Below are 22,143 nucleotides of genomic sequence, written 5' to 3' on the forward strand. Positions count from 1 at the left end.
GGTAAATACAGACGGGCTTGTTTGCGTGCGGGCACAGTACAAAACGTAGGGCACGACCGTGAAAGTCCCGCTTCTGTGGGGAAAGTCTGCAGGGAAAGATGCGCGCTCGCAGGGGCAGGTGCAGAGCAGGACGCACGGATGCAGGGATGCGCACACGGGGAGGGGGGACGCCTGCAGGGAACGACACATGCGAGGCGGGCCGGGCGCTTGCCCGCCGCCCGAGCCAGCCCCACGCCGCGCCCACCGCAGCGCTGCCCCCGGCCCGGCCCGGCGCCGCCGCGGGGCTGCGGGGCGGGCTCCCCCCGCGCCCGCCTCCGCCCGCCCCCCGCGCGGGGCCGCAGCGGGCAGCGCGGGGCGCCGCAGCCTGCGGGCGGCCGTGCCCGCTGCCGCCGCCGCCCCGCAGGTGGGGGCGCCGCGCGGGGCCTGGGGTGCCATGGAGGAGCCGCCGCCGCCGCCCGCCTGATCCCCGAGGCCGCCGGCACCGAGACAAAGCGCGGGGCTGCGGCCGCGCCCGCCCGGTGAGTGCCGCGGGGGGCCCGGGAGGGCGGGAGGCTCCGTCTCGCGCCGCGGGCATCGGGCCGGGGGGAGGTCCCGGTCCCGCAGCCAGCCCTGCCTGATAGCCCCGAACATCCCCTTCCTCATTCACGCCCAGACACCCCCGTCTGCCGCTTCGCCGAGCCCAGCGCACCGCAAGCATCCTCAGCCTACCCTCAGCCCAAACTGCCCTCCCGGCCCAGTCACACTCCGTGCACCCCCAGCAGCCCTGCTCGTTGCCGAACGAGCCGGCGCCCACTGCCCAAAACTGCCGCAGGGGCTCTGAACGCCTCCCACGTCACCCCAAACACCCCCGTCACCCCAAACGCCCCCACGCACACCGCTGTGCACAGCCCGCGCATCCTAAAGACTCCCCCCTCACGCCCCCGTTCCCGAGCAGGCGCTCCCACCACCCCGCCCAAACAACAGCTCCCGCCCCGGACACTCCCCGCCACCGGACACTGCCCCGCAGAGCCCAACACCTCCCGCAACCTGCCCCCTCCCTGCACAAACACAGCCCTGCCCAGCCACTCGCGGTACAGACCCCGCCGCCCCCCGCCCCTGCACGGGGACACAAAGGGGTCCTCCCGCCCGCTCACCCGCCGCCGCTCTCTGCCCCGCAGGCCGAGCCATGGTGGAGCCGCCGGCCGAGCCTCCCCCGCAGCCCTGCCCGGCGCCCGGGGGGGCGGTGGGGGGAGAGCCGGCCCGTCCTGGAGAGCAGTCGCCGCTGCTGCACCTGGATCTGTACAACTTCGACTGCGCGGCGGCGGAGGGCAGCCGGTACGTGCTGACCAGCCCGCGGTCGCTGGAGGCCTGCGCCCGCTGCGCCGTGCGACCCGTGGAGCTGCTGCCGCGGGCGCTGGGGGACCTGCTGCGAGAGGCGCCCGGGCGCTCCATGCGGGTGGCCGCCGGCCTCTACGAGGCCTACGAACGGGAGCGCCGCCGCAAGCTGCAGCAGTGCCGGGAGGAGCGGGAGAGGATTATCCGGGAGGAGAAGAGGCGGATCCTCGCGCCCCTCGGCAGCCTGCCGCCCTCGCCCGCCGCCCGCGTCGCCTCCCGCGCTGCTGCCGCCGCCGCTGCTGCCGTTGCGCCCCGGACCCATGGCGGGGGGAAGGCCAGGGCGTCGAGGGGTGCCAAGGGCAAGAGCCACTCCCTGGACTCGCTGCAGAAGCGTCGTGAGGGCAGCTGGGGCAAGACCTCCTCGGAGTCGGGGGCCTCGTCCTCCTACAGCGGGGAGAGCTTGCGGGAACGGGGGGGCAAGGTGGGTGGCCGGGGCCGGGGGGCAGCCGCTGCCAACGGGTCCTTTCTGGGGCGCAGCTTCAGCTTGGGTGACCTCAGCCACTCACCACAGACTGCCCAGAGGGTCGAGAGGATCGTCAGGGAGGTGAAGAGGAAGAAGGGCCTCTCGGAGGTGCCTGAGAGGGACAAGAAGATTGCGGCACTGATGATTGCCAAGCACCAGGAGGCCAACATCCTGCGGGAACAGCGGCAGGTGGCCCATCTTCAGTGGGACAGTCAGCGGCGCCTGGCTGAGCAGCGTAAGGAGCAGGAGGAGAAGGAGAAGCAGAGGGCCCTCCTGCAGGGTCAGCGGATGTGGGAAAGCCAGGTGGAGAAGCGTCGTGGGAGGCTGAACCAGGAGCAGGAGGAAGCTGCCCTGATGAAGCAGAGGCAGCGCCTCATGTGTGAGGAGAGGTGGCGGGAGCAAGCGGAGAAGCAGGAGCGGCTGCGGAGGGAGAGGCTGGAGAGGGCCATCCAGGAGGACAAGCAGAAGAAGCTCCATCAAGAGCTCAACCTGAAGGCAAAGGAGGAGGTCAAGAAGGAGCACCAGGAGCGAGAGGAGCAGCTCCTGCAAGAGAAGCTGTCCATGGCTGCACAGAAGAGGCTGAAGAAGGAGGTGCAGCTGCAGAAGGAGAAGAGACTGTTTAACCAAGCAGAGAAGCTGAAGCACGAGGCCTTGCTCAAGGAATTGGCCAAGCAAGAGGCAGAAGAGAAGGAAATGCTGAAGGCCTCCCTGAAGATGAGTTTGACAAAGGCTCAGGAGAACTATGAGCAGCTAGTGGAGAAGAGAAACCAGGAGCTGAGGGAGAAGGCCAGGCGTGAGGACATGCAGATCCAGAGAGCTAAACTGGCAGCAGAGAAGAAGGAAAGAGAGCAGAAGGAGCACTTGGAGGCACTGGCTAGAGAAACAGAGAGGAAGCTCCAGCATGCTGCCCAGGTGGCCGAAGAGGCCGTTCAAGAGAAAGCCCGCAAGGTGGTCTTGAGTCGTCTGGAGAAGGAAAAAGTGCAGAAGATGAATAAGCAAAAGGTGGAACAGTATGAAGACTTACGGCGCAGGGAAATTCTCCTCTCTATAGAGAAGAAGCTGGAGAGAAGCGAGCAGATCTTCAAGGAGAAGAAGACTGTCTTAGAAAATGCCAGGTCCGTCGCTAGGGCGTCCTTCCATGTCCGGGAAAAAGTACGGGAGGAAACAAACATGCGCACCTTTGACAAGATGGCCTTTGAAGCAGAACTGCATGCTCACCTTAACAAGAAATGAAAGATCTTGTCATGAACGAGTGGGGATGCACCACCGGTTGTCTATCATAATGCACAGAAAGCTCCTCCACATGAACATTTGAAAAACAACAACAACCAACATCCACCCTAATTTCTTATTCTGGGGGAGCAGGGTACCGCACAAAAATGTGGCAGCTATTTCACATACTGTTTTAAATACATTTTTTGTTCTGGGTGTGTTTTAAGGACTGACCTCAGTCATCTTTCCGGAGGGGAAGCAAGTTTTTATGCCCTCCACCCCATGAGCACACACATTTTTTCAGAGAGGGCTACAGAAGAAGTCTGCTTGAAGCCTGTGAGTAGTGATGGGTTGTTTACTGTGGAGATGACTACAGCCGGTCTCTTCAGTTTGCAATGCAGACAACAGAGGCAACTAACTATTAGAGCCTACTGAGTAAGAACCAAAACCATCTGAGCTGATTCTGCCTTGAGTGACAGACAGTTTGGTTTAAGTTATGGGACTGCATTTTCCAAGCTGCTGCACTCCCATGCTGAAGATGAGGAAGGCTGGAGTACAGAATTCCATATGCCCTGTGTGCCCCTTGTCCACTGCTGGTACCAAGTTGGCGAAAGCACAGATCAAGGCCACGTAAGTAGACATTATGATCAGAGCTGGGCAGAGGCTGTTAGTGCTCACAAACACAGTTTTGTTTTTGCTGTTTGTAACTGTTGCCCCTCCCAACTATCCCCAGCTCTCCTCTTCCTTTTCAAGTTTCTCTTGCAAACATCTGTAGAATTTCTTCTTTTCTTTTGGAAGAGGGAGAGAAGGAGGGAAATCTGTGGGCAAGTCACAAACTGATGGGCACCCACACAGCACAGTTTTTCATTGTGGTGTAAAAATTAGTGAACCCGTGGAATCTGTACTTTGGGGAAATATGAGGATCAATTGTAAATGGAACTCTGCAAGCAGATTGCATAGAAAAATCACCCTCGGGAATTCTTAAAATTCAAGGGGACTCTCAGCTCCTTAACCAACTGTGCCTGCCTTGAGCACAGGGTTGGACCAGATGTCCTCCAGAGTCCTATTCCAATGTATTTGTTCTATGAGTTGCATACAGTGAGACTTTCACCCAGCTCTTATCATTGTCTACTGAACAGAGGAGCATTTCTCTGTCCACTGGTGCTAACAGTTGTCTTCTCATATAGGGCACAAGAAAGAGTAGATGCAGAAAATGAGGTACATTACAGATTCTTTTAGATGAGGACCATGTCTTTTTTATGACTATTAACTTAATACTGTTTTGAGGAACTGAGTCCTTCTGCCATTAAATGCACTGGAAATGTGAAAAGCCTACCTATAAGAGTGTTCAAGTAAGACAGTGTTTCAAGCTGCGGATTTCCACATTTACTCTCTGTTGGGTTGGAGTTCCAAGCACAAATTCAAAGCAGGCACTTTCTGCTGTTTTTTTTCTGGCTCCTGGCAGCATCAGCTCTCTGTTCCACCATCCGTGACGCCGTGCTGGGTTGCTCTGGTGATGGAAGCCAGACCTGGAAGAGAAGCAGCAAGAAAAGACAGGATCTCGTTTCCTTGTGGATGTCTCTTACATACCATACAGTGGAGGAGAAAACCAGGAGAAGGTTGACATGTGGAACAGACATGCAGTCCTGCATGCTTAGATTGCTTACCAGAATTGCCCAGGTGACAGCAGGTTAAAACCCTCTTAGAAGACTTTAAGGAAGGTGTTAAATGAACAGCAACAACAACAATAGACCAAGCACACCCTGGTGCCCTGCAAGGCTGGAGACATTATACGAACAGTGTTGAAAGAGGAGCAAGTAGGGATTTATTTTTCTTTATTTTAATCAAGCTTGCTCTTCTTTGAATCATGGTGTTAATTGGAGGTGTTAAGGGCAGGCAGCATGAAAGTAGGAATTAGGGCACCTGAGTGATGTTTGCTTTGTCAGCCATTGGCTCATTGTGTAACACCAGGCAAGTCCTCAGGGACTGGGATTTGCAGGAAATAGTAACACTTGGCTTGGAAAAGCACTTCAAAGACTTTGGACAACTGATGCTAACAAAGCACAAAGATTTATTTATTTATTTATTTAGCTATTTATTTATTTATTTATTTGAATGGTTACTAAAGTAAAACTTCCCTTGGTGAAAAGCACTAATTAACACCAAAATCTCGTAGCTTTGGAAAGGACAGCTGCATTACTGTTCCCAGCAAGGATTCTGTCCCCTCATCCTCAAAGCAGCAGTTTGAACAGTGAAACAAATCCTGTTGTAACACTGGACAAGGTCCTTGAAAAAAAACAGTCTTCTCCACATGTTGTTCATATTGCAGTGATCTACGTGTGCCCTTGTAGCTGCAAAGACCTAGAAAAGAGATGACCAGTGGCCCAAATCTAGCCAGCACATTTCCCTTGCTCCCTGGCAGCACTAGAGTTGGGATAAAACCTGCAATGACTTCAGCACAGCCCCTGTTTCATCTGATTAGAAGCCTTTGGGGATTCAGAAAGAGCCTGCCAATACAGATGTGAGAACTATTGCTTTCCTGTGTCGTTGCACTGTGGTTGAAATTCACTGCTTGGTCCATTTAGAAGGAAAATAGGGAAAGCTAGGAAACAGTGGAGAGAAGGCAAAATGTGGTGGACAAATGAGCAGACAGCCTCTAATTGGAATAGCATTTTCCCCCTAAAGGTCTACTCCAATCTACCTGAAGACTTTGTCCAAACCTCCCTCTGACAGGGCATTTCCAGTGCAGACTGAGAACCTTCTATATCCTAGGAGACATGTCTTGGCCACTGACTGTAATTACACCTAGGGTCAATCTCCTGCTGCTGACTGAGTTTGACACCTTGGGGCTGCAGCCAAACTAATCAAAACAAACCTACATGATGGTAATTGGACTGGCAAACTACTGTTCCTATACTGTGCAGTGTACAGTTCGAGTTTTGAATGTGCAGTCTAAGAAAAATATTTTTTTTTCAAAAGACAATAATCTGTGTATGGATATTTTTTATTTCTCTATTGGTTTCAGTTCAAAGTCTGTGAAATTCACTGGAGTTCATGAGTTTAAAATTGCAGCATGGAAAATATAAGTCAGCAAGTTGGGTAGAGGCATGAGAGGTTATTTCTTGGGTCTGCTTATGCTTCCATTTATTTAAGAAGGAGTTTTACTGCTTGATTTCTGTAGGGACAGAAATTAAATCCTGGGACACATGTAAAAAGTATGACCCTTTTAGATGAGGATTGTTTGGTATTTTTGCTATTGAGCTGCAGGCTAAGGAGAACTAAAAGCAAGCAACATGTTATCTAACAGCTCAGAAGTAGATTGTGGCTTATTTAGAGCAGAGAAGCAGCTGATGCCATTTGTTAAGGTCCTGCAGAAAGCTAACTTATTTGGGTCCTGTCCTGGGATTAGAAAACACATTTTAGGCTACTGCAGTATTATAATCATAAGGTTATAATAAAGACTTTGCTTCTAGGCCATTTGCCTGCATGCCACATAATGACCACTAAGCCTTGAAATACCTGCGCTTAAAAAGCAACAACAAAAGGACAGTTACCAGGAAACTTCTGTGACTGGTAACATATCTTAGATCCAGCTAGCAGCAAATTCCTAGTTTTCAATTCCTAAACAGTTGGGAGTCTAGATGTAGTTTCACATTGGATCCCATAGATTTAATGGGACAACCCCAAATCTGAAGCTAGTGCCACTAAACATTCAGTTCTAGTGCCAAACACTGACACGTGAATGCAGCTCTAACACAACTTGAAAACCACTGCACTGCTTACTGCTGCTCATTGACTAGGACTAGTGCTTGAAGCTGACCTGCTAGAAACCACTCAGAGCGTTTACAGGGTTTCTGAAGCTGAGATCTTAAAGCACAGGGGAAAAGAAAGACTCCAGTATCATTTAAATATTCTAAAAAGAATAACAGGACCAAGTCCTTGGATTCTTTGGCAGGCAAAACTCCTATCATTTTATACTGATGTTTTGTAGTGAGAGAACATGATCAAGCGCACAGTATCAGAAAAGAAGAGTCTGTCACGCTGATGACTACAGCAGAATAGGCACATAATTTCAGAGGCCTCAGAACAGCGCAGTCTGGTTTCCTTGGGCGGCTGCCCCGTGAGTCTCACTTTAGTGAAACCGTGGCTGCAGGATGAATTCGTCTTGTATTACACATCAGAGAACTCACAGATGAGGGAGAAGCATTGGCTAAAGAGCTCTTTTACCTGAGCTCTAGATGAGTTTTGGAACACTATGGAGCGCATTTTGCATGTTCACAAACTATCCTGTTTTTGTGGGTTGTCTACTTTTTAACTGCATCCGGGCTAAAACTGGAGCCTTTCAGTGGCATAGAGAGTGCCAACAGTCTCATCTGCATGCTTCCTCTTCACACAAAATTTATCACTAAAACATGATCTCTCTGTCAAGGTTGAATTTTGCAGATACGTTCAAAAGCTATTAGAAGGAGCAGCTGCACCACCACTAGTTAATATTTTACAAGGTAATTTTTAAGCCAGTTTATAATAAGTTCTTTCATCACATACATAAGGGGGGTGTGAGGATTAGATTTCTCGCCTTGGTTACCTACTATGTTTCTCCTATGATGCTTACAGAGCTCCAGGCTCATTCTGTGCTAAAATTTCACTTGATGCCTGGGGATTTCTGTTCACTAAACAAATGCTGAATATGCAGTGCACACAGGTTTGGAAGGGGACTTAGTTTGGTGTGCATGTCTTTATTAAGCCAAACCTGGACAGGGAGACATGGGAGACACAGAATTTGCAATACGAATTCCATCAACCACTAGTTTTCTAAAAGTTCAGTTAAGAACAGTCCCAGAGCCACCTCTGCTGGCTCTGATTGGGAAAGTGACACCCTTTGCTCTCTTAGTGACCTCAGAGAAAGCCAGGCTGATCATATCCTACCTGAGGACAGCTCATCGCTTCAGTTGTTACATTAAAGATTTGCTTTCAGCTGTGGGTATTCTTCCTCTGCTGGTAAAGACAAAGCATGCAAATGTAAACTCCAATGCTTCGCTGTGTCAAGGTCCTAGGGAGTTTAGTTTGTTAGGACTGAACTTAGCTTTCATAGTTGTAAATGAAGGCTGTCATGGGCAAAGAGGAAGATACTGGTTTAGCCCAGTCCCTCTGGAAATCAGCCCTGTGACATTTACTTTGCAGTGCAGTACAGGCATATTCTAGTGTGAAACAATGGAGCCCTAATACAACTACTTTGGGAGTGCAGCCCCACAAGTCTTTGGCAAGCAAGTGGCACCCCTGTAAAGAGCCAGTACTGAGACATCGTAAGAAAATCATAATGCTTCTGCTTCTAGGCAGGCGGCAGCTCTGCCCTTCCTTTTGGTGAGGTATTACTAGGTGATGTTTTGAAGAGAAAACACTGGGAAGAAAAAAAAAAAAGCAAAACTGTTCCACACAAGACACCTGAAAACACATTCGCTATTTATGGAGAGCAACCAGCACTCTGGGGATGCCAGTCTTCAGAGCCTTCGTAATGGAATAGGCCCCACATCCCACATGCCTCTTAAAGCTACAGCTTGAAAAAAATTAAGTTCTAGGTCTGACTTCTCTGTCCTTAGATCATTCTTTGAGCATGGCTTCTTGCTGGAGGCTCATGAGCTGTTATCATAAGATTCTAGTCTGAAAAGATCCAAAGCATTCTCTGGCAACTTTGCACTCATCTCCTAAGTCCCTGCCATTCAGCAAGAAATCCTCTGCATTACAGAACCACTCTGGCAGTAAGAATTATCCTGTAGTACAAAACAAAACTGCCAGTGCTATTTTATTCTTATGTGATTTACCCAGCTCCCCGCATGCAATCTCAGGACCTGGCTGTGAGGTAAACTAGTTATCGCCCCCAGCCTAAGTACAAGCAAACTGAAGCAGAAAGAACTGATGTGATTTGCCTTGGGCCATGCTGGCCTCCCTGATCTAGCTGGAGCTCTCATTCAAGTCCTCCCTAATCCCCATGCAGCCCTCTAATTAACCTGTCCTGGTTGCAATGGATATCCCTGTGTCCCTGCCGTGGCAGCTCCTCTGCCTCCTTTTTTGCAGCTGGTGCTTCATGGAGGATGAAGGTTTTGAGCCATCAGCTGCCACTCCTGGGCATTGCCCCCAAAACTTGAAACAGTTCTTAATTGGGGCCTGAAGGTGAGATAGGGCTGCACTGGGAGCCTGTATTAGAGACACAGTGAGAAGATATGTCAGCTGAAATGGGCAGGAACTACAGATGGAAATGTTAAATGAAAGAGTACTCATGGACTGAGTATCTTTATACCATCCTGGCTAGCTAGAATCACTTTTATCTCTGACAACATACAGTAACACTTTCTTTCAGCACATTAAACTTACAGGGCCCAGTTCATCCCATTAGTTACCTCTCTTGGGCCAGCAGAGTTGTTCCAGGAATAAATACAACCTTTTATTATTTATGCAAATCACAGCGGCTTGGGATAGCTTATGCTTCCAAGAGCTTGGAGGAAATTTCCCCGTGCCTGAACAATACCCAGGCAATGGGATGGGAGGTCACATAGCAGTTGGTATTTTTAGACTGGGTGACAAATTTGTCAATACCCTGGTGCTGGTCGCTGTGTTCCTGGGTGTTTACAAAGCAATGTCTGCTTTAGCAGCTCAGTGCAGCTGAGGGGAAGAACAGCTGGCACAGAAGTATCTTGTCAGACAGCAAGCTAAACAGTGGGGAGTAAGAGATTTGGCTCTGTATCTGTTGGGTTCTACTGGGAATGTTTGGGTTGGAAGAGGGTGATGGAATAATTTCTTTTCTTTTTTAATCACTTCCAAAATAGTCTGCGCTATTTTTGACAATTATTTAATGATTTATAAGAGATGGGAAAATAAATGAGAAAGGGAACTCAAAACACAAATGTGTAGGTAAAGGAGAAAGGCATTTTCCTTTTCCTCCTGAATAAAACCTGTGAGCATTGTGCCAGCAGGTGAGAGTTTTGTTAAGTGCCAGGTTGCATGCAATTTCTTAGACCCTAGGAGGGGGAGCGCTATGTTCACAAGCTTTTCTACCTGTGCACTTGTCTCCTGTACGTGCTGACAAGACAGGCTTTATGTTTACCTCCCAGTAACAGTTATTTCCTCGGATTTCAAGGAATAGGTAAGATCCATGAACAGAAAGAAACTACTTTCACTGTAGAGGGACAGCACAGCCATCCTGGCTGGACTCATTCCATATCTGAGATGAACCCTGATGGTAGAGTGATACTTTGCTCTCATCAAATTTTAGCAACCCTCAGCCAGACACTGTTTCGGAGCCTCTGCACCACTTTCAGCTCCCACCTGATTCAAGCTGTCCTTGTTTCCTAGCCAGTTTAATCCTGAGGCTCCTGCTCCCATTGCCTGCAGCAAGGTACCTGGGGAGCTGACCACAGGGTACAGCCAAGTCTCCACTTATCTACAGAGGCTTCAACCAAACTAATTTGCCTTGCTCTTCCTCAAACTGGAGCATGTCTGTGCATGAGCAACTACAGGAACTGTCTGAATCTGGGCTTTGAGTGGTGTAGATTGAATGTCTAGAGAAGGACTTGGGTGTTGCAGCATAGCAAAGGGATGCTGCTGTTTTATTTTTGATTATCAAATACCACTGCTAATTTGCTTCCCCTGCAGTGCTTTCTCAGACAGTGTACCATGAACAGGTCGAGCATTAGCAGCCCCAGAAATGCTTAAGTGTTGCCTTCCACACTTAGACCAGCGCTTGGCGTGGGAAGCAGGTGTCCCTTCTTACATGAGAGGGAAGCTTTCCTTTCTGCAGTCATCATCATATCATGCACAGATGCTTTGGGGACAGGCTAGCATCCTAAGATACATCTGTCCTATCACCAGTTTCTCCTTATGACCTGAATTCTACCAGTAAACTCATAGTTAGCTTATATAGGCCTGCATGACCTGTCATGACAGGAATTTTAGATACAATGCAACATCTGAGTCATGACATTGCTTTTTCTGCTATTAGTTTCACTTGCTGCTGCTCAGCAGGAAGTAAAGCAAGGGAGGATTGTTTCAATAAACCAGAGGTGACCTGCCTGCTTTCAGAAAATGCTAGGCAGGTAGGCAAGCTGAGAGCTTCAGGGCTTTATGCAACAGTAGAGCACCTGACATCTTAGGTTAGCTGTAGGTACACTACATATCACTTTGCACGGTAGCTGTCACTCCAGCTTACATCTCTTGGGTGCTGTGAGTCCTAATATCTTCCAGGCAGAAGGCACTCTGTCTTGTAACAGAAGTCTTTTCTGATTCCTACAGTATTTCAAAGAACCTGCATGTATCTCTTTGCAGAATCAGATACTTCAGTACCTTTTATTTATGGTTCCATCAAAAAATCGTAGAAGTAGAGATTCCTGAAGGCAATGATGTTCACACCTAGAGCTACTGTACTCTCTGAGTGTCTCTGATAAGACTACACTATGCTACTCTAGAGATTTCTTGCAGCTCCTGCAGTCTCAGGGAACCTGCAGATCCCTCCCTGCAAACACACTGTACTATAATGCGGATGCCACGTGATTCAGTCACAGCCTGCAAGTCCCCAAATGCACAGAAATTTACTGTAAGCTACCAGGGGAATTTCTGCAGAGTCTCCTGGAATTCACAGGGGCCATTCCTGTCTGTCCTGATGCCACTGCTGTATAAACTCTAATGCTGTACAGTACCTGCTGACCTAGTAATACTGTCTGAGTCCTCTCCATGACAACACACCGCAATGTCCTCAGGTACAGGGAGGCATCCTGCAATCAGGCAAGGCTGGCCAGGGAATCCATGTATCAGATGTATAGAGTATAATTTAAGCATAAGTATTTTCTGTTGGGAAGTTGGAGACACAAATGCAAAGGGGAAGAATTAATCCCCAGAGAAAAGGAAATAATTGCTGAATGTGAATGGGAAGAAAGAAATTACAAAATGAGACCTTTAAATAACCTTAAAATCATAAGAGACCTGGTTTACAGGTTTCGTGTAACAGATGTACATGGCCAAACAGCTTAACACATTTTGGATACTCTCAGAGAACGAAGAATGGTGGGAAGTATCGAAGACCTCAGGTAAGAAAGGAAGAGTGTTTTCCAACAAGGGTTGGGGTTGGCTGGAATGCAGAACTGTAGAAAAGCTGTTCAAGACATCTCCAACTATGATGGCACTACAGCAAAGAAACATAGTCCAGTTCTCTTTAGGGAACTGGATTGATGGCTGGTGGTGTTGCACAAAGACAATACAGGGCTTTATTTGTAAGCAACCATTTCGATTCAGTCACCAGACCACGGGATTGGGTTTGAGCCTGTTAAGGTCAATTGCCCAAAGGCAAGCACATGGTGACAATTAGCACATTCCTGCATCCAACAGAGATGACACCACAGCCAGAGGAAAACTGAGGCTGGGGCTATTTCCAAAGAGGGTAGAGACCTTCTGAAAGGGAAAAGCCAGATTAAAGGGAAATCATAATCCTTAACCATTCAGTGACAGCCTGGGAAGAAAGGATTGCTCAAAAAAAACACAAGGGCCCTCTCTCAAGAAAGATAGTGTTTCCTCGGCTGGCAAGCTGGTTGTGGGCTCATGTCCTCATCTTCTCCTCTGGCAGGAGCAAGAGACAGAATTTCAGCAAAAAGAGGGGGAAAGAATTCTGTCTGGGAGAATGAAACCTCTTAGGTCAGACCTTGTCAGTCAAAGCTCTTCACTCTGATTTCACCTGCAGACAGGACCCTAAACATCCCTGGGAGACCGGGCTTCAACCATCAACTTGTACAACCTGAAATCTGGTCATGCATCCGTGCTCTGATGCGTTTGCTGCACTTGCTTGGACATTAAGGCAGGTTTTCAGGGCTTTCCAGCATGCCAGCTGCATGCTTCACAGCCATATCCCAGCCACAACTTTGAAGCAGCAGAGGAAAGATTGTATCTCATTCTTCCCGAGTTCAGAGCAGGATTAGTTGCTTATTCAGAGTCCCTTCCCCCACTGACAAAGCGGAGGAAAAATAATTATCAACCTTCTTTTTATATACGCCAGCTAGCAGACAGGATCAATACGCAAAGGGACTCCCTGATTTCTGACATGCCTAAGCCCTCAGACAACTGTGGGGTTTTTGCACCATATGGCTCTATCACTTGATAAAATAGTGCCCTAGATATACTGGATGTTTTCCAGTCTGCCACCAAATGAACTTAGGAGGATGGGCACATACAGCCACAGTTTCTGTAGCATTGTCACCGTTTCTGAGCTCTCCAGACCTATCACAAGCCGCTGTATTTTTGCAGCCCCTCCTGCCCCCCTCCCCCGGGACCAGCTACCAAAGGGATTAAACACGGCATGCTATCTACTGCAGTGGCTTAATCACTAAGCAAAGCACTCATCCCCTGACCACAAGGTCAAGGAATTATCTTCCCGACAGATAATGCAGCCAAGGCTTGGAACAAAATGAGGAGCTGAACTGTCATTGCAAGCCCACAGGCCACAGCTTTATTGCTGTTTCCGGGGGGAGTAATGCTGCTAAGATGCAATGAAAGTGTAGCATGACTTTTCCCACATACTCCAAGATGCCTCTTGGTGGCAGAGGAAGATAAACGCAGGAAAAATAGTATTCAGTTTTGTGTACACACATGCCCCTCCCATAAACACCCCCTTTGCCAAATCTGTCCCTCTGAGAGCAAAAGGTTTTGATGGTTGGATGTATTTGGCACTGTGTACTAAAGAGATTGGGAATAACTAACTGAGCACTAAGCCAGGGCCAAAAGAGAATTGACCTCGGGGGAAATATATTTATCCAGAAATATGGTTTCAGAAGGCATAGATCCTATGCTTCAGTTTCAGCGGAAGGGGGGAAGTCCCGTTCCCACATAAGCCAGCCTGCTGGGGCAGAGCTGCAAGGACCGCCAGTCCCACAGCTCAGTGCACAGCTGCCAGAGGGCAACTCAAGCCAGTGGGGGAAAAACTCTTTATTTGAGATTTAAATATAAAGAGTCCAGATCTGCTACCACCATAAAAGAGTGGGGAAAACTCCTGACACAGAGAGCTATGAAAGCAGGTTCTTACGAGGGACTAGCACAGGGCATCAGCTCCTGCAGCTGCGAGCACATCAAGACCCTCTGCACACAGCCAGGAAGAATGAGCCACGATCTCTTGCCTGGTGGCAGCTGGAGATCAGTCCCTTTTCATAGAAGGAGAAGGCATAAGCTGAGGTTACAGGAAAAGGCTGCGAAGGTGAGGCTCTCTACCCAAAGCTGGGCCATACAAATAGCTTACAGCTCTCCAGGTGACTCCTTCGCAGTCACATATATAGCAGTAACTACAGAGGAGGAATCCTCATCTCTCCGCTTTAATCAAGAGGCCAGGTCCCTGAGACTCTGGTTGAAATTACACGCATGCTAAATCTTTCCTGTTGTACCTTTCAAAAGCAGCTAAGCAATCAAATGACATTTTCTCACCTCCCTCAGCGAATCTCACCTTCTGCTGTCCAGCTGCTCCCTAAAGGCCATAGCTGTTATCGTTTGTCTGTGAAACATTCACACCTTGCCAAGTCTCTGTTCCTTACCTGGGGACAACAAGGGTTACACTGTAGCCAGAGGCGCTGCTCTCCTCCATCTTTCCAGAATGCGATGCTCCTGGTAGCATTGGTGTGGGATGTGAGAGAATAGCTCCCAGCTCAAAGCAAAATATTAACTCTGAGCCTGCTTAGCAAATTCCACTGTTCTTCAGCTATAAATAAAAAATAAAATGTTTTTATTACTTTCAGATGGAAACAGGAAGGGTCTGATCATCTTTGAGATCTCTATCTCTGTTAAGCTTGGTGGACAGAGGTCACAACTGTGGGGAGATGGGAGAGAGTGAACAACTGCCAACACCTCTTTTTTGTAGGAAAACAAGCTAGATAGACAGACTGTAGTTGAAGCTTTTTGAGCTGAGTGCATTGCATCTGAAGAGCGTGTGTCACCCAGAGAAGGACTCACTGAGGTTATGTGTGTGCTGGTCATTCTCGTGGGACAGGGCACAGACATCAGTGCCCTTTCCATACACCCACCTCCAACCTAACAGCGAAGGCACAGCAGAGACACTGGCAGGACTGGCAGGTGGAGTAAGGAACCTGCCTGCCCTGCAAGGGGCCTGGATGAGCTAGCTACATATAAAGGTCCTTTTTCCCCAGCTCTTATCTTAGGTGAAGGAGACAAAACCCCACAGTACTCCAAGTGGAAAACAGAGCACTAATAAAGCTTTAGATTTTCCACTTGACTGCTGCTCTTCAACTCCCCTCCCTTTCCCACCTGCATTTCTGTTGCCTTTGGGGAAATCTGACATTACGTATCTTTCTATATTCTTAATTAGGAAAAAAAAAATCCCTCCCTCCGTTAAGTGACTCTCAAGAACAAAGACGGGGGAGCATACATTGAGAACTGTTTGCCTTACAGTCTGCCAGGGGCCCTCTCCCCAGTGTCTCTCCCGTGACCACTGTCCCTGCAGCTCCAGGATCTGCAGCCACCACAACCCAAGTCTCAATGTCACTTTGTCCATAGCAGAAAGCTGGATAACCCCTTCACAAAAACCATATCTCTGCTCTAGAGCACATATAGGAAAGGACTCCTTTTAACCACATATAAATCAAGCACTGCTCTACCTGTCCTGTATGTGTTTCTCTCCATAGGGATGTGGCTGTGCATTGCACCCCAAAACTTGTTCTGGCCAAGCTATAGGCTGCTCCTCAAGAAGGCAAATGGCTACACAAGTTCACCAGGTCAGCTGGGGGATGGCATGAGCTCCCTTCTCTTCCCAGAGAGCTCTAGTTACTAATCTTCCCATTTCACTGAGCTTTACCTCCTCCCTACAAGTAGACTTTATTTGTGAGTTCTCTACATTTCCACTATGCTCTAGATGACAGCATGGCCACCAAGAACAGAATCATCTCTTACAGAGGATACACTGTCCCTCAGCCTCCAAAGGCTACAGCAACTAGAATGGATAACAATTCATCTTCCCCCAAAAAATGGTCCACATATGTTTAGATAAAAACAGCTCTTGGAAAATGTATATAATTAAATATAGTCCCTCCAGCAGAGAGTGTAAGAACCTGGGTCAGCCACTGCTTTCCTTCTTTTCCCTATTAATAGTGCTAGCTCCATGAAAAATGGTGTGGCCTCAAGATTCTTCTTGCTGTGTGAGACAGGCTCTCTCCCACCAAGCACCCTGATTCCTCTCCTTCCCCTTGCTCTGGTGCTGCCAGCTGTGTTTGCCAGGTTTCCCTTGGGAACTCCTCTGCCTTCCAGCTATCCGTGCACAGCCAAACCATAGAGGCTTGCCAGCCCACGTGCTCCCCAGCCAGCTGCTGCTCCTGAATACCTCCTGGAGGGTCTGTGCTGGGATGTGTGTAGGTCCAGGCAGCATTTAACACAGGTGGGGAAATCCCTAGTAAGTGCCAGAGATGACATGCTACAGATCTTTTCCCAAGCCTTTTTTGCCATAAATTAAGAATGACACTAAAATTCACCCAATGGTAAGCAGGTAAAATGCCTGTGGCAGGCAGGAGAAGAGATTAGGTCTTTTGAATAAATCTCTGAAGATTAAGGAGAAAGCAGATTCCATAAAGTAAAATCTGATTTGTGGTTGGCACAGCTGTCCATCCAAAGATAAGTATCCACATCCAACTTCTGTAAAATTCACATTTCTCCACATGCAGTCTCCAGAAAATGAACTGAAGTAATGACTTTACTACTATAATTAGAATCCATAATGTAGCAGGATGGGATATCAGGGCTGTGGGGATGGCAAATAGCAACCTATTTCTCCTTAGAAAGAGGCAGGATTCATTTCATGTTACTTCAGGAACTCACACCTTACCACAGCAAACATTAGATAGACAGGCAAAGAAAAAGCAGAATATAGCCCTGTCTGTCCTACTGTCTCCTGACCTTATACAACACAGCCACCTTCTTCCATAATTCATGTCTCCTACTGCAGAAGCAGCCACAGCTTCTGATTCTCTGGCTATCCGATTACAGCAGTACTAAGTGCAAGCCAATTATTCTGCAAAACAATTCAAATTAATTCAGTGCCTTGAAACAGGAAATCTTTCTTTATAATACCACATCTTCTTTGCTGCACTGCAGCTATAAGAACTCAACAGTTCTGTCCCTCCACCTTCCCCATGAGCCCACTGTCTTAGGCACACACACCACCGCCTCCAAGGAAACCGTGTCTTGTTTTCTTTTCGGTGACATTCAGAGATACTTAAAACATCCCTGATGCACGTAAGGGGAATGCTTTTCCAGGGCTCTTAGGATACTTAGTTGCAGTTTGTTAAATCATGCAGAGAGGAAAATGTTGAGGAAATTTCTGGCACACCAGCTGTCTGACCTGACTTATTTATGTGGTACTAGAGCTAGAAAATGCACTAGTTTTATAGCTCTTGTGTTCTGAGACTGTCTATCCAGAGAAAGGCAGTAGCAAGGAAAAGGGCACATCAGGCTCCCTGTGTGCTGGCTTCAAAACCCGTGTCAGCCCCAAGCCTCATGCCCCAGCCCCTGTTCTGGGACAAGCTGCTTGTCCCTTTCTCCAGAATTGCTCTGCACATTGGAGCTGTGTGCCTGGCCATGATGGCAGGGAGCTGCCACCACCAGTGACCCTCATGCAGGGCAGCTGGAAAAATGCTCAGCTGTCTGTCTTGAGCAGGTTGCTGAAAGACCTGGAAAAGCTGAGGCCACAGGTGACCTGGCTGCTGCAAGGTGAAGGCACAGAAGTGTCCCTAATGCAGGATTAACAGGCTGTTGTCCTTACCAGGGCTGTTTGCCCACACATGGCTTTCTCTGTAAGTCTGGCAATGGCAGCTACAGTAGAGAGACAGCCTTCAGGGTCACCTTTAGTTACAAAGCACACCAAGCTTCATCTGAGGGTAAAACTTTCCAGTCTTCTCTCTGCCTATAAGGAAAAATCAGAAATTACTTTTGGACAAATTATTTTCGGGCAAATTATTTTCAGGGAAAACAAGAAAAATAAAAAGAAAAGCCTCACTATGAAGTATTTCTTTAGATAGATAACATACATTTGAGATACGCATTTCATACGCCTCTTCAATGTATGTGTGTGTGTGTATCTATATATGCACTCATGTGCACATATATATGTGTATGTATGGTGGGGAGAGGTGAGTGGGATTCACTGCTCATTAGCAGCCCACAAGGGACATGAGACACCAGCCAGCTCACTAAGAACAGGCCCTCTGAGCCTCCCAGTGAAAGCTCAGGCTGGTTTGGTGGAGCCCTGGTTCCTCAGCCTGCCTCTTGCCCCTGTGAAACACACTGGGACAGAACCCAGCGCACAGACCCCAAAAGGGCCTACGCTGCAGGTCTGAGGTGAGGGGACACCAGGCACCACCTTGCCCAGCTCTGCACTCAAAGGCTTGGCCCAGAACCATGTGTGAGGTAGGCTGTGAACCAGGGAAGGAAAATGCCTGGTTAAGAGCCTGGGGTGTTCACTATCCATCACTGTGCATTTTCTGCATGAAATGCTCAAGTCTGAAAGACTTTGGAGTAGGACGAATAATATTTCTAGACAGGAAGCCAGTGTTACAAAAAAAGCATGAGCAGCTTTGAGGCCGTGTCTCACCTCCTTTGCTCTCTTCAAGGAGAGCAGCCCTGCCAGCTCCACCACGGCAGGGTGGGCTTCCTCTCTGTTTGGGGCAGAACTGTCCTGTGGCTCCTGAGTGCTGCAAAGCCCATCAAGGTGATGCTAATTTCCACCTCGGGGACATAGAGTTAGCCACAGTTAGCCAAAGAACAAACAGAAAGCTGAGGGAGCAGGCTGGAGGGGAAGGCAAGGAGAAGCCAGCTTGCCCATCAAAATCCTGCTCAAAGCTAGGGAGAGTTGGAAAAGTAGGGAAGAGAGTACATTCACTGTGTAAAGCAGTTTTTGTTTGCTAATTTTGTGACCCTTCTTAAGTACAGACAGGACTGAAACTCCTGGTTTGGGGAAGGCACCAGAACCAAGGCTCAGAAACATGTTCCAGGTCTGCAAACTCCTGTCTGGACAAGAAGAAAATTACCAAGACACTTCATTCCTTTACAAGGTGCTATCCACAATAGCTATTCTTTCCTTCCCTACTATGTCTGCTCTTTCTTTCCCATTCATCTGGAAAGCCCTGGAGTGAAGCAGAGCTAACATGCAGCTCCTGTGACATCCAGCCTCTGGATCCTCCCTGCACTGCACTTAGGAGCCAACCTGGATGCTTATAGCAGAGCACAATAGAAGTAGGGAATCAGGAGATGCTCTTCTCTCTTCAGGAAAAGAACGGAATAGCTCCCACCCCTCAGTCCCAGTGGCCTTTTGTAAGGCTGCCTTGTTAAGTATCCTCCTTCCATTCTGCTGCTAAAAGCTCAGTGGCAGGGTCTGCCCTGTTGTGCTGGAATCCAACAGGTCAGAGGCACTGGGAGGCTGAGATGCAGAAGCAGCTCTACCAGTGGCCATGGGGCTCTCTGCTCCTGGGTTGCAGCACTGAGCTGCAAGCTGAGCTCAGGCCCACTTGCAAGGAGAAGCCAAAGACTCCCCCGGTGTTGAGCCACTGTGAATTTAGTTGGGAGAGGTGTCATGCACATCCTTTGGGGCATACAGGTCTGTGGGTGCTCCCTGGAGCCACAACCACCACGACTGCTTTTGAACAAGGCTGTAATGCAGCAGCAGATGGTCACAGCTGGAGGGATTTTCTGCGTAGTGAGCAGCCATCAAATCTAATTCCACGCCGGCAGCAGGAGCCAGCCACACACTAGAAATGAACTTAGTGTGCACCTTCTCTTCTAGCTCCTTCAGCATCAGCCAAAGCAAGGGACTAAAACATCTCCAAACAAACTGATTTTCCCTTACTGCAGTCTGGTTTCAATCTTCAAGTACAGTGGGTCTCACTACTCCCCCTCATCCAAGCTTGATATATGTGATAAGCACACTTATTTTACCCATCTGTGGTACCTTTGAATGGATGAGAATTTTCTGTCCTTATTTTGGAGCCCACATTCCCCCTACACAGGAAAGAAAAAGTAGCTCTGCCTGCACATTCTTTCTCTTAATTTAAAATAAGTTGCACATTAAACCACACTTGATCTGTATTTGTATAAGGGAGGAAACTATAAGAGAATTTTAAGAGAAGGAGCAGAAGCAGAAAGAAAACAGAATGTCTGCTTTTACTGCTAATCCCTGTATCGCTTCATGGGTTGCAGCATCTCTCTGACGTACTACACGCTTGATCAGAGAGGGATCTAGAGGGCTGCTGCTCCAGGCTAGAGGAGTTTCTGAAAATCCAAATCTACTGAGAGCTACAGCAATATCCAACCTCTTCCAGTCGATGTTGAGATACCCAAAAGCTTTCCAGAACCAAAAGATTGACTTTTCCCCCGCCTTAGCTGCCTCTCCATACACACAGCTACCCACAAAGAACAACAGTAAGCCACATCCCTGCACCAACCATCTGGGCCATGGGGAGAGGAAAAAAGGGCCTTAGCTGCAGGCCCCTTTTCTCTGAGCACCTAGGGCTACATTCCTCAGTTGGGACCCAAAGTGGGTTTTGCTTACTGAGAAATAGAACAGCTATATTTTGGTTATTGAAATGCACTTGCCACAGCACAAACTTTGTTTATTTTTTAAACACACCAACTCACTATCAGCAGCGCTCTAGTTTTCAGTCACACCTGCTGCACTCCTACCTTTCAGTATCATTCCTCTTGAAGCCTCCTCACCTTTCCCTGGCCCTCAGCAAGCACACATGTTGTACCTCTGGCAGAGTCAGGAAAAGAAGGGAGAAATTAAAACAGTGGCTCCTCCCAAGCAAGCTGTAATCCAATCAATCTTTGCCAATATTTGCAGTAGGCCTGCTTCTCTACTTTGCTACAAAAGCCACAGCATTCCCACCTTCTTCCTGTTTTGTTTTGATTGCTGCTGAAATGAGTGCACCTAAGAGCATAGCTTACCTGTGTCACCCAAGGACCTTGAGTGCTTGTGAACCGTCCCAAAGACAGAGCTCTGCCAAACATGCTATAGCCCTGTTCATGGCTGTGCTTCCAGCAGTGACTAACAAAAGCCTTCAGCCAGACACCCACCATAAACAGCTTGTTTTAGCATCTCCATTAAAATGGAGACGCTAAAAATATTTATTCCTGTTTTGCAGAACTTAGAAAAAAAAAAAAACACAACAAGAAACAACCTGCTTTTCCTCATGTCAGAGGAGCAGGAGCTGCATCTCCTGCAGGCAGGCACTGATGTATGGAGGAACAGGAAAACAGGAACTCCCTCCTGCACCAGAATTAATGATGAAGAAAGAAATGGGAGCAGCAGCTCTAGGAGAAGACGTTCTTCTCTTCTTGGGTGGTTTCCACAGGGAGGTTTGAGGCAGAGGTGCAGTCAAGAAGAACTGAAGGGTAATCAAAGTTCACTTACTATTTTAAGCAATGCAAAGTTTGCACTTTTCAGAATACAGTAAAATAAGGACACATGATCCTGCTGAGTTATTTATTGCAACACCTCTGAGTTAGCAAAAGGTGTCTTTGTTACCCCCACAAAATGGCCCTTATAATTTTTTTTCCTCTGAAGTGCCAGATCTGCCAACACTGGAAAAACAAACAACCAAAAACATGCATTTTCGTTCCAAACCTTACAGCTTATCCTGCAAGGAGCAGAAAGGACTCAGAGACCTGACTGAGTACTCAGTCAGATCTTTCTGCATTTTGGCTACAGAGCTATGCCTGTGGTAAGAAATAAATGTTACTTAATATAGAAAAAGGAATTTTATCTCAGGGCACAGAAAGACACTGCAGGTTGTTCAACAAACCACAAGTGGTAGCCAAGCTCACGGTGACCTATCACCCCAACAATCCACCTCAGACCCAACTCTCGGGTGAGCAATTCCTTTGGCTTGATCATTTCTCCCATTCAAGGCTATGCTCAGACTAGATGGGTAAAAAATTGTACATGCTCTAGGTGAAAAACTGCAGAATTGTCCTTATGCCAAGTGCACCAGATAGAAGATGCTAGAAATAATACACCCTTCACAGGCACACCAGGTGAGAACAAAGAGCACTAATCATCCAAAACCCCAGCCTTGGTC

The 22,143-nt window shown here is 48.3% G+C and overlaps 2 protein-coding genes across 9 annotated transcripts in view; one reads left to right on the top strand and one right to left on the bottom strand.

The window, feature by feature from the left end:
- The window catches only part of SUSD6 (sushi domain containing 6), a 112,489-nt gene extending 97,724 nt beyond the window's left edge, over positions 1 to 14,765 (bottom strand). The window contains exon 1 of one of the 5 annotated variants that reach the window (XM_027879709.1): positions 14,605 to 14,765. The gene's annotated coding sequence lies outside the window, so the exon portion shown is untranslated. Of the gene's footprint in view, positions 1 to 743; positions 761 to 873; positions 893 to 1,133; positions 1,241 to 1,270; positions 1,290 to 14,604 lie in introns of those variants that run through there. The other 4 variants (XM_027879710.1, XM_027879706.1, XM_027879711.1 and 1 more) reach the window with 4 other exon arrangements.
- On the top strand, positions 504 to 16,122 carry CCDC177 (coiled-coil domain containing 177). 4 transcript variants are annotated; one of them, XR_003570742.1, is made up of 3 exons: positions 1,127 to 3,679; positions 12,031 to 12,123; positions 15,709 to 16,122. XR_003570742.1 is itself a non-coding variant. In XM_027879698.1 (2 exons), exon 2 carries the CDS (start codon positions 1,166 to 1,168, stop codon positions 3,068 to 3,070), a length of 1,905 nt encoding a protein of 634 aa, XP_027735499.1. In that variant the 5' UTR covers positions 504 to 518; positions 1,158 to 1,165; the 3' UTR covers positions 3,071 to 5,042. The 4 variants fall into 4 exon arrangements, 1 of the variants encoding a protein (XP_027735499.1); XR_003570743.1 differs by lacking the exon at positions 15,709 to 16,122 and adding an exon at positions 14,507 to 14,524; XR_003570744.1 differs by lacking the exon at positions 15,709 to 16,122 and adding an exon at positions 12,771 to 12,788.
- Positions 16,123 to 22,143: the final 6,021 nt, after the last annotated feature.

This window comes from Empidonax traillii, unplaced genomic scaffold (genome assembly GCF_003031625.1).
Source record: "Empidonax traillii isolate 1590-97213 ecotype Southwest subspecies unplaced genomic scaffold, ASM303162v1 scaffold56:size2478089, whole genome shotgun sequence".
Classification (NCBI taxonomy): Eukaryota; Metazoa; Chordata; class Aves; order Passeriformes; family Tyrannidae; genus Empidonax; species Empidonax traillii.